This window comes from Suricata suricatta, chromosome 5 (assembly GCF_006229205.1).
Source record: "Suricata suricatta isolate VVHF042 chromosome 5, meerkat_22Aug2017_6uvM2_HiC, whole genome shotgun sequence".
NCBI classification, from domain to species: domain Eukaryota; kingdom Metazoa; phylum Chordata; class Mammalia; order Carnivora; family Herpestidae; genus Suricata; species Suricata suricatta.
This window is the reverse complement of record NC_043704.1, coordinates 96,817,066-96,829,380: the sequence shown is the minus strand read 5'-3', so window position 1 is coordinate 96,829,380 and position 12,315 is coordinate 96,817,066. Positions and strand designations below refer to the sequence as shown.

At 40.8% G+C, this 12,315-nt stretch overlaps 1 protein-coding gene and 1 long non-coding RNA gene across 2 annotated transcripts in view; one reads left to right on the top strand and one right to left on the bottom strand.

Annotated features, from left to right (window-relative positions):
• The window catches only part of WDR49 (WD repeat domain 49), a 133,211-nt gene extending 123,824 nt beyond the window's left edge, over window positions 1–9,387 (bottom strand). The window contains exons 1-2 of the mRNA XM_029940784.1: window positions 9,289–9,387; window positions 8,813–9,042 (exon numbers count right to left, since the gene is read on the bottom strand). Of these exons, the coding sequence (XP_029796644.1) occupies window positions 8,813–8,974 (162 nt within the window). The 5' untranslated portion in view covers window positions 8,975–9,042; window positions 9,289–9,387. The remainder of the gene's footprint in view (window positions 1–8,812; window positions 9,043–9,288) is intronic.
• A 163-nt stretch (window positions 9,388–9,550) lies between these two features.
• LOC115292752 lies at window positions 9,551–12,315 on the top strand. Its single transcript, XR_003909113.1, has 3 exons — window positions 9,551–9,623; window positions 10,330–10,432; window positions 11,605–12,315. It is a non-coding gene; the product is annotated as an uncharacterized LOC115292752 (long non-coding RNA).

The window sequence follows — 12,315 nt, the reverse complement described above, 5'->3', positions numbered from 1 at the left end:
TTTCTCCTTCCTACTTCCAGGATATAACTTTGTTTCTTTATTTATTGTCTCCACTCCAGTTTCTCTACCCCCTTGAAAAATTTCCCTCAGATCAGCCTTAGACATTCTGCTTTCTTCTCCAGGTATCTCCTCTGCACCCATAGTGTCCACACTTTAGGATCTATTGATCTCACATTGACTTCTCTCTGCCTGACCCTCTACTTGGCTTTAAATAACAGCATTGTACTTCATCAGGCATATGCAATCAGAGCAACAAAAAGAACATACAGAAGCTACAAGAAGAGGTGAAAAGAAACCTAGGAAGGTGATAATCCAGCCTTGGTGGTGAGAGAAGACTTTCTTGAGAGAGCAGTATGTAAATATGAAGTATGAGTATGAGTTTGCTGGGAAATTGTGGGGGAGGGGGCAGGAATGTTCTGAGCTGACCTGAGCACTTGATAGGTCCTCAAATAGCAATACTGTTAAATCACTCAAATGACTAAAATATGACCAGCATGACTTAAATCATTTGGGTAATGTTCCAGTGCTAGATAATTTTGTGACTGATTTGTTGGAATTGTAAATCCAGACTAACTACCGGTGGGGAGATGGAAAAGGGATTGGATGGGGAGGTAAGGATTCCCCTGAAAGGAATAGGTATTACATGTTCTCTACAGTCCTAGGGAAGGAATTTAGCAAAACAGGTCTGAGACTAGAGTGAAGGAAAGTATTTTCTGGCCTGCAGGCTCTATTTTCTGAAGGAAAATATTTTCTCAACTTCCAGGTAGATTTACAGAAAGAGTAACCTCTTTGTCATATAAATGTGACCAGAAATGAAGAAGTGGAACAAATTCGTAGGATACATGAGAAGGGTCCAAAAGAGCACTGTTCAATAGGACTCACTGCAATGATAAAAATGTTCTATAAGCTGGGGCACCTGGGTGGCTCAGTTGATTGTCAGCTTCGGCTCAGGTCATGATCTCATGGTTTGTGGGTTCGAGCCCCACATCGGGCTCTGTGCTGACAGCTAGCTCAGAGCCTGGAGCATGCTTCTGATTCTGTGTCTCCCTCTCTCTCTGACCCTCCCCTGCTTGCATTGTCTCTCTCTGTCTCTCAAAAATAAATAAACAACATTAAAAAAAAATTAAAAATGCTCTATAAATTTAATTATCCAATCTGAGAGCCATTAATGATATGTGGCTACTGAGTACTTTAAATTTGGCTGGTGCTTGTGAGGAACTAAACCTTTCATTTTCATAAATTCTTATTTCTTTATTTTCACTTTAAATAACCACACGGGGCTCCTGGCCAGCATGTTGGACAAGGCAGGTCTGGAGCAGCCTGAGGCGACCTGGCCTCAGGATCGTTGGGAGAACGAGGGAAGAATATGTGCACATGCAGAAGGGGAGGGATAGAGGGGAACGGCATCCTCGGTAGTCCTCAACATCCATTGGTGCCCAGAGACTGCACATTAACAAGGGTCCTATAACCATGAAATGGTGGTAAGACACAATGAGGGAGGAAAAGACCCTGAGGTGCTTATGGAAGTGTGAAGCAGAGCCTTGGAGAAAAGTTGGAAATCATCAAGAGACAATCCAGAAGCTTCCTATCTCTAGCAACAGAGGTGGCGGGGTCTTGTGTTATCACTGACTGTGATCTCCTTGGTAACAAATGACAAACGTGCAGTCAAAATAGCACAGATTATAGTTCTTCAGCTGTCTGCTTTATCATTATTTTTTTTTAATTCTCAGGAAAATTAAAAACGTAGGCTGTGCCCTTGGTCTACCAGTCCGGCTAGTTGATGCACTACAAATGAATAGCAACGGGCCCTGTACGGTCCTTCTCCCACCTTCACGCAAGCTCCTTGGTTGCCTTCTCTGCTCCAGTCCCGGCCAAAGCTCGAGGTTAAAAATATTAGTTCGCCTAAAACATTCTCCTATCACCCTCTCTGACCCAGATCAATTTCTATAAGCACCTGCTCCAAAAGCACACAGAGAAATGGGAAAGGGCATGAAGCCGTTAGAACTCATCACAAAATTCAGCACAAAGTCAGCAGTGTTTAAGAAAACCAGTTTTTCATGTGTGTTGACAAATAACGTTACTTGCTTTTGTTTTGGGGATGACATGGTTTGCTAACCTCAGCCATGAATTCTAGCAAATCAAACAAAACCTCCAAAGAATCTCAGCCATTTCCGGCTGTGCCAGCAGCAGTGGTGTTGGATTTGCTTTGTGCTATTACCGTAATGTTGGGTGAGCAGCAGGAGACCTGCAGAGCTTCACTAATTTTCTGCAGCCATCAAAAATGATTTTTTTGATTCCACTAAGAGAGTTGGTGTGAGAAATGTTCTGACCTACTGCCTTTGTTTAGCAGGTCATAAAACTGACTGAGGCTACTGAAAGCACAACGTATTATAGAACTGAGTTCTAGATTAAGCTTTACCTGTTTACCTTCTTATAAGCCTCTATTGAGAGGCCATTTTTTTACTTAAGTTTTTAAATTTTACTTTATGTTTGTTTATTTTTGAGATAGAGAGACAGTACGAGCAGTGGAGGGGCAGAGAGAGAAGCAGACACAGAATCCAAAGCAGGCTCTAGACTCTGAGCTGTCAGCACAGAGCCTGACATGGGGCTCAAACTCATGAACCATGAGATCATGATCTGGGCTGAAGTCAGATGCTTTGGAAAGGAAAAAAATAAAGCAGGAAGTTATTCTTATCTTTTCCCTCTTTTATCCCACCTTTTCTCTACATTGATTTTATTGTTGATTATTTGCTGATTGCACAATCACAACTTGCCAGGGCTAAGCACCTGTGCATTATTAACTTAACATGTTTGTTTTGTTAACCAAGTCCTTATCCTATTGGGTTCCTGTTTCTTACGGCAACATCCCAAAGAGAGGTTGCCTCGTGGCCAGTGGGAGCCGGGCCATACAATGAGCTGGAAAGTTGACAATCTGTTCCTGGGCCTGGCTCTGCCCCATGGGGCAACTCAATTAAATGTTTTTGAGCTTCATTTTTCTTGTGTGTAAATGGGAAATAAAAATGTCTACCCAGCCTACATTCCAGGCTGGTGAGAGGATCCAATAACATGAGGCCTACAGAAGTGCTTTATAAAATCTTACCATACTTGAAAGATACTAAATTTTTACTCATCATTTTTACCTCAACTGATTTCCAGAAAGAGTTTCAGTTCAGCTACAATGAAGGTGCATAGGTGGTTGGACCATTAAAGCAAAGATAAAAGAACAGGAGTCATACAATGAAAATAGCAGATAATTGTTCCAGAAAAATCTACGTTTAGAAGAATGGTATCGATTGAACCGTAAATTCAAACCTCCTGGTAGTTAAGGCAAAACACAAAACATTGTTAAGCACATGACTCTCCTTAATCTATGAAAGGAAGCCTGCTGGTTTATTAGGAGAGATGGAACTTTTCCTACTATTAAACTCTAAGGACTGAGGATGAGTTTGTTTTATGGGCACAACCTGTGTACACTTTCCAGCTGGCCTTGCAGTTGGGATGCACCCGGGGTCCATGAAAACCTTCTGTGTATGATCCTTCATGCTCTCACTCCTGCTACTAGTTTGATGCATGGCAATCACGGAAGGTGAGAGATGGAAGGAGCCTGGGCACCCAAGTCCTTACCTGGAGCGGCCCACCAATTACAAATATCTCCTTTCTACTTTATAAGAGCAAGAAATAAACCTCTATTGTGTATGAGCTATTATATATCTTATACAGTTTCTACTCGCTATGAAAATTAAAATTACCTAATGTGGAACTTTATTGGATAACATAATATAGAGTTTTTAACTATCAGTTTTACCAAAAAAGATTCTTTTTAATTTTTTTATGGTTTTTATTTTATTTTTTGATAGATAGAGAAAGTGCAAGCAGGGGAGGGTTAGAGAGAGAGGAAGGCACAGAATCTGAAACAGACTCCAGACTCTGAGCTAGCTGTCAGCATAGAGCCCAATGTGGGGCTTGAACCTATAAACCATGAGATCATGACCTGAGCCAAAGCCGGACATTTAACCGACTGAGCCACCCAGGGGCCCCAAAAAAGATTTTTTTTTAATGATCTTCCTGAACTGTCTCCTATTTTTCAAAGACAAGCAAAATTTAATAGTTGTAAGGAAAGGGAATTAAACAAAGATGGGGGATTTTATTTGTATTTGGGATGGTAATGCCTGGAGTCGAAAAGAAAGAAGCAAGAGACAAGAATTCTTCTGGGACATGAGATATGTCCAAAAAGTTCAGTTCACTGGGGACGCTAATAGTGAAGATACAATGAGCAATGAGAAGGTTCAGAGAATATTGGGGCCTTAAGGAACTGGGAAGAATCTTGACAGATTAGAAAGAAGGACAAATAGGGACACCTGGGTGGCTCAGTCAGTTAAGCGTCCAACTTCAGCTCAGGTCATGATGTGACCATGGTTCCTCAGTTTGAGCCCCGCCTTGGGCTTTGTGCTGACAGCTCAGAGCCTAGAGCCTGCCTTCCTCTCTATCTCTGCCCCACCCCTGCTTGTGCTCTGTCTCTCTGTCTCTCAAAAATGAATAAACATTGAACAAAAAAGAACAAATAAAGCAAAGGTAAGAAAGCTAAGTCTAACTTTCCATATTCCCTTTAGAGTCTACACTGCCTGGCAGGGTCTCAGAACCCTCAGCTTTGTCCTGTCAGAGCAAGGAAGCATCATTCATAGGCTCAGCTCTAGAATCTGTCTATCGGCAGACTCTTGGGAACTTTGTAAAGACATTCAAGTGTAAGGATATCATAAATTCTGTGGATTTAATTGTTTTATTACATCTGAAGCACAATTTTCAGGAACTGCAGAATTGCTTTCTGAACTTCTCTGGTGTTTTGAGACTAAGTTAGCGCGAGTGCACCATGCAGATTCCATTTTCCCCGGAGATAGGAGAACCTCCCTGAACATCTTTGGGGATGTTAAAAATCCTGCTAGGATTTTTGCTATGCCTTTCTCAATGCTTAGGCTTTGAGCATCAATAGCTTGTGTTTTGCATGTGGTTTAGATTTCATTTCTAGCTATTTATGCTAAAGATTTATCAGGGCTTGGGCATGGAGTAGACAGTTTAGGGCCAGTCCCTCGTTCTACAGCCTTGGCCAGAACAGAAGTTCCACGAGATGATATACAGACAAAGCTGTTGACAGAAGCAGGTGAGGACTCAATCCCGTGAGTCCAGCAGGGTAGGCAAACCATAATTTCAGGTCAAACAGGCAACAGAGCATCCAGCACCAAAGAACAGAAAGTCCTGCCATGCAGAGGTCAACAATGCAGAATTCAAGGGAAGAACTACTCCGAAATCTACATAGCCAGACTCTCAGAAGAAACTCAATATAGAACAGATCTCAATGGGGCTCTTCCAAAATTCCATTTCCCTTGAACCATAATTTCTACTTATCTGCATTCCTCTAAAATCATCAGACCACAGCTTTCTTTACATAATAGCTATAGCTTTTGAAGTAGCTATGAAAATGTAAAATATGGTGGACATCAAAATAACATGAATATCCAGACACCATATCATTTCTCTAAGCATTGCAAGTGCTGATGGAAAGTTTGAGTAACAACCATTTTACAAGTCTTTGAAGAATACAAGTTTCATTCTGTTCAGGTTGATATATGGCTTTTTGGACACCATCATTTGAAAGAAAATGAAGTTTTTAGTACTTCTATCCAGGTAATTTCTTTGTTCTAAAGATGAGGATCGATTTAAAATAAAATGCAATAAAACTTAAAAAAATAAAGATGAGGATGAAGACATCAGTTTAAATCTTTTAAATGCTAATAAAATATGAAGTAAGAGATAAAGAATGCCTTTGTGCTCTTCTATGTGACTTTGTCTTTGCGACTCATTGCTTCCACTTCCTACAGCAACTAAAAAGAATGTAAAAGCATAGTTGTGTTATTCAAAGTTTAAATCCCTTTAGGATATGTATGAGTTATGTGAGAGGCCATGAAGTTCAACATCTACTCACTGAGTAATACCCATGCTAACTGAGCACTTACTCCATGCCAAGCACTCTTCCAAGTATTTTTCAGATAATATCTAATCTTCACCACAAATCTATTGTACCCATATTAGAAGTACAGGAAACTGAGGCCCAAAGGGTTTAAGAAATTTGCACAAAGACACATTGTAAGTGAGATTTAAATCCATGAAATCTGATAAAAGAGCTTGCACAGTGACTCCAAGTCATTTCTACCTCTTTACAACACATGCAAGCACTACTTGCTTTATTCCTAAATGTTACTACTAAGCTTCATACAGTGTGTATATTTCATTTGGAAATACATGTGAGACATTCAATACACAATTCAAAGGCTCAACTCCCAATTTTTCAATTAAGGATATGGACTTTATCTAATATCTGATAACTCTTCAGCCTCAAATAAGCAATCTGTGTACAAAAAAAAAAGAAAAAAGGAGATAAAGATCTAGTGCCAGAATCTTGGCATTTCCAAGAGCATGTCTTTAATGGTTGGACTACAAATCATCACCTTTAGAGTTTCATGTTGCAGAACAGCTGCTTAGGGCAATTTTTCCTTTTACAGAAATCCACACCTGTGGCCTGTGGGCCTAACGTTCATGACAGATGGACTGAGCTCCACTGAAATCATCAAGGGTATCATCCTTCTCTCGGTTTCCATGCTGTGTTTAGAAATCATACTGTCTCAAGGACTCACTTTTAGTCCTGGTTGCAGATTTGCCATTGGATTATTCCATTCTGTGTCTGTTGAGTCTGTGAAAAATGGACAGACTTCATTTTCTCTAAAAAGTATCTCTGCAAAGCTCAATTTTTTTTTGAAAACTGGAAACTGAGGCCCAAAGGGTTTAAGTAATTTGCACAAAGACACATTGTAAGTGAGATTTAAATCCATGAAATCTGATAAAAGAGCTTGCACAGTGACTCCAAGTCATTTCTACCTCTTTACAACACATGCAAGCACTACTTGCTTTATTCCTAAATGGTACTACTAAGCTTCATACAGTGTGTATATTTCTATAGGTTTTCTATGTTCATGCAAGCTCCAATTGCAATCTCTTCTCTCTCAGTAATACCTGCTTTTCCAACTAGTAATTTCAAGATAAGTGATCCAGTCTTTGAAATATTTAAAGTAAAAAAAAAAAAAAATCTTGCGATTGATCATCCTGTTTCATTGGCTTCATTCCAGGCTGATCAGTGGTTTGAAGAGAACACCTAGCCCCACTGTTGGGCAGCAGTTTTAGTCTTGAAGACATTAACTGTAGGATGTAGACTCTCCTAACAGGCCCTAGAATTCAGATTCTTTGTGCTCTAGCAGAACAAACCACCACATTTCTGTCCATGGCAGAGGCAAAGCCGTCCTGATCTGCTGTTACATTTTCTGAATGTCCTCAAGCTGTCAAAATGTTTGCTATGTCTATCAAAATATGCCAGATCCATTTGGGGCACTGGACATGAGCAGCACTGAAATTTTTCAGGCAAATAGGGTTGAACGAATAGCAAATATATGGCAATTAAAATGAGGAAAGTGTAGGGCAGAGCATGTCTTTGCTACTAAATATGATGGATTATAATATAAAGAAATGGTTGATATAATTGGGACATTAATTTATCATTACAGGTAGAATCTAACTGGTTATGCAAAACAGGGTGCAGCAGACTTTCAGTAGTTAGCAACTCTTTTGGGGGGAGATAGCTGAAGATGAAAATTTATGCCAATTACAGACCGATATAATTGTTACATTTCATCATGCTTAATTAATTTCAAGGTGGTATTCCAAAATATTGCATGTCTGTCTCAAATTAATGTGGATACTCCCAAGCACCCTCAGAGGATCTTCCGAAGTCCTGAGAACATATTTTAGCAAACATAACGAAGTAGAAAGGAGGGGGGGCTCATGTCTACCTAACTTCCACAGCACAAAAGAGCACTTCTTATTCGCATGAGAAACTAAAAATCATTTTGACGTATGTGGTTTACCACGCACAGCTGCAGAATTCCAAATTAATTAGCTAAGATAGAAGGAAGCTTTTTATTTATAGTTACAATTCTTAAGGTCTATTTTATATGTTGTAATATTATGAAAACTTCACATTTTGTTTTGATTGGCGTTGTTCCAATATTTACCAAAAGAGTGGGAGATGGTCCCTCACACGGGATTTTGGGACAATGAAGTGCCCCCCAAAAATGGAGTCACTTGGAGTGAAGCAGGGGCGAATGTTTACAAACTGCCTATTTGCATTTCCAGACTCCCACTTCTTTGCTACGGGTACAGACATTGTGCTGGGAGTCCCCCGCTCACAACCATAACCTTGGGGTTTCCTAAACTATGGTGATCTCTAAGGAAAATGTTGTCCAAGAATTAGTCCTCCCTTGATGGCAAGGATATTCAACAGCGGCAATTTTGACCTAAGTCATATTATTTGACCCACAGGACTGAGAGCTAAATTTATTCTGGTGTGAAATCCAAGCCTGACCAATTCTTTTCAAGTCCCTGTTCTTTTAATTTTTTTTTAATGTTTACTTATTTTTGAGAGAGAGACAGACAGAATGTGAGCAGGGGAGGGGCAGAGAGAGAGGGAGACACAGAATACGAAGCAGGCTCCAGGCTGTCAGCCCAGAGCCAGACGTGGGACACCAACTCAGGAACCACGAGATCATGACCTGAGCCCAAGTCGGACAACTAACCAACTGAGTTACCCAGGCAACCCTTCAATTCCCGGTCTTCACCATTAAATACATAAACAAACATTAAGCAAAAAATCTGTTTCATCCTAATCTTCATGAACAATTTAAGCTCTCCAGTAATTAAGATTAAGGCTTACCTCAAAGGCACTCTGTATTTTGAGAAAGTCGCTCACACAGAGTTGGTTTTCAAGCAGGGTGGGCTGGTGGTCTTCATCTGTGGCCACACCTCCTGTTCCCTCGGGGCTCTTTGACCCCAGCTGTGGCCCCTTGTTCAACTCAAATGCATTCTGGGAACTCATAATGGCTTCACCTCTTTTCAGCTGCCTTCAACTATATCTATACTTTTTTTTTTCCATTCAACAGGTGCCTTTGAAAAGAAACCCGAGTTAGCAAAAGAATTCCAAAATCAAAGCACATTTCAAGGCAGACAATTAGGAGGCAAAACGTTCAAGCCAAGAGGTAGAGAGTAAAAGCCCTTAATGCCCACGTGTCTTTAATTTCACAGTTTATTTTCAAAATCTACAGTCGAATCCATTTAAAACACCCCTCCTTATATTCTGTTTAATCTGGCTTGATTAAAAATGGGTAAATCTTCTCCCATGTTTATACCAACCGATACAGAACACTGCTTGTAAATCTCATTTGAAACGCATTGGAAAAGCAACTTCTCAGAATCTCTTTGGGTAACCTTGCTTCTATTAACATGTCAGGGTTTTAAACTCCATTTTCTTGTGTGACTTGCAGCGGCAAGACTTCTGTCCCAACGGAGGGCTTGCCTCCAACAGCCACCTTACCAGCAATGTGGAATTCTTTGTTTTCATCAGCTCCTGCTGCCTTGGTGTGTTTCCAGGCAACCAAAGTAAAGACAACTAAAACTTTGCCTAACCCTCCCCAACCCCTACTCCCACCGCACTACTAATTACTGACCTGAAGGTTTCAATGTGTGATGTAAATGTTGGTTTTCTTTTTTTAAAGGACAATTCAGCTCTCTCCTTTAAAAAAAATTTTTTTTAATATTCATTCACTTTTGAGAGAGAAAGAGAGAGACAGAGCATGAACAGGGGAGGGGCAGAGAAAGAAGGAAACCCAGAATCTGAAGCAGGCTCCAGGCTCTGAGCTGTCAGCACAGAGCCCAAAATGGTGCTTGAACCCACAAACTTTGAGATCATGACCTGAGCTGAAGTCAGAAGTTTAACCAACTGAGCAAACCAGGCACCACTCAGCTCCCTCCTTTTTAACTACATTGCTCTATTATTTAAAAACAAGTTTTTATAAATATATTTTCTATGAAGCATGTTATATATTATGAAATAATAGGATTAGCCACACACACAAAAAGAGAGAGAGAATGACATTCTGGAAGTTTATGTTATCCATATAGGAAATATTTTATTCTTAATTAAAAAGAATCAGTTCCTTCTCTTTGTTTTAGTTTCTATGTATCTAAAATGGAGATGTTGGTCAATTCATTGAATAGAAGGGGGAAAACCACAACAGAACAGATAAACTTTGTAATAAAAGCACTTACAGTATTGTCACTGGTTCAGTTATTATTAAAGAAAGTGAGGGGAAAAAAAGAAAAGTTAACTTTTTTTGAGTATTTACCATAGGCTAGGCACTACACCAAGCACTTTGCCTTCTTTTTCTTGTTTAGCTTTACAACAACCCTGCAAAGCAGACAAGATAGACAAGATCACCCTCCCCACTTTACAGCGAACGAGAAAAAGAACATGCCAACAGTCACAAGAGCTCCTAAGGTATGGGATACAGGGGATGGCTCCCAGGCCTCAGCGACTGCGCCCTAGATGATGTCCCCTCTGCACCTTGTGTTCAAAGTTGTCACTCAGTATTTTCTCAGGTCTCTCCCAGCTCTGTCATTTCTGTGAGCTGGTGTTCACAAGGCTACGGCGATACACAGAACACATCCTAGAACACAGAGAAGGAGGCATTTCTACACCAGTTTTAGAAAAAAAATTATATATATATATATATATATATATATATAATGCATCCATTTAATTCATCTTGCTTTCTGTGCACTGCTTATTCCAAAAACATTGATTAAGAACCTACTTTATGTCATGTCCTGAATCGGACCTGGTGTCTGTGCCTGAGGAGTTATAGGCTTGTAGGAGCAATTACCTGGCTCTTTCATCTTTCATGCCAGTCCAACCTCTTGCTGTTTATGGTGCTGTGTTGAGAAAGATTCTGAAGTCCTATCTAGGCTCCGAGGAAAAGAGTGGCATTACAGATTACAGATGTGTATCACGGGCACAGAAGGGCAAAGCGGGGCACGTTTCCCACAGATTGGCCTTTCCTGATTGAGACCTTTATGTAAGCTAGGAAAATGTTGTTAAGCCCTAATATTATAAATTCCCCTGAGTTATCTCACATAGGAACATAACAGTTCTTTTGAACATCCTAATTAGAAAACTAATAATAGTTTGGATCAGCTGGATCAGTCTCATAAATGTTTGTGAAACATTTTATAGTGATATTCTGGAGAGTTGGACTTTATCCACAAAGAGATACTAATGAGAGAAGGTTGAGAAAATAGAAAAGCCATTCTCTGAAGCTGCACCAGGAGAGGTAGGCATCCCACTGGCTAACAATGCAAAATTCTCTAATTATTCTTAGACAGTCAAACTGCCTGGCCTACTTAGCTGCCATAAAGATGCAGCTCTAAACGTTTTCATTAGTCAAAACAGGGAAGTATAATGAGCAGCTAATAAATTACTGCAGAAGTTAATCGACACAGTATTCGTTAGGTAAAATTACGGCGTTAGAAATAATTCTTGATCGTAAAGTCTTAAATGGCTTTAACCTTCTTTGTAACTGTGTGGTTAATTTTCAGGTTAAACTTCCACAGCATTGTAAAATCCATAACTAGCCCCTTGACTCTGCTCAAATTTACCTTCTTGCTTGCCAGGAATCAATTATGATCGTGTGAAAACCTGCCCCATGCACACTCCAATACGGGCTCTGTGGGCGAACGTGCAGTGATGAAGACAGTCTGTGCTCCAAAGAAGTGGACGCTTCAGCCCAGAGAGAAGGCTGGCAAGCTGGGGGATACCTGTCCCCTCCCCTCTAGGGACCCGCCAACCCTTGCCAGCATGGTGGAGAGCTCACACAAGCTGAGGCGTCCACTGGCCTGGGCTTCCTTTGGAACCTTGGGACCAGATCATTCTCCCCACTGAACACACTCTCACAAGTGTCCTGATCAGAATTCCCCGGTCCACCGTGTAATTTATACCCACCAGTGTAAATGTGGGCCTCCCCGTCGCTCCGACTCCCCTTCGTTTGCCCTCCCCTCCCACTGAAGCCTATCCTTACTTAACATTCTTCATCATCGTTGCCTAGAATTTCCCTGCACCTCCTCATGTTGACAGAAAATAGCTTTTTCTCACCAACTCAGTTTTCCCCCAACTTATCCCGAGTCAAGGCTGTCTCCGTCCCTGTTCCACAGGGATGGCAGAAAGGTGTCTTCCCCTGGTATCCTTGCTTCTTGAACCCATGCCTTCCCAACGTGGTGAAGGGGCCAAACACCCCACAGCTCAGTTTAAATACACCCTTCTGCCAGAGCCCGAGGGAAAGCACTAGGCTTGCCATAGGCCATTGATGAGCCCTCAATAAATATTAA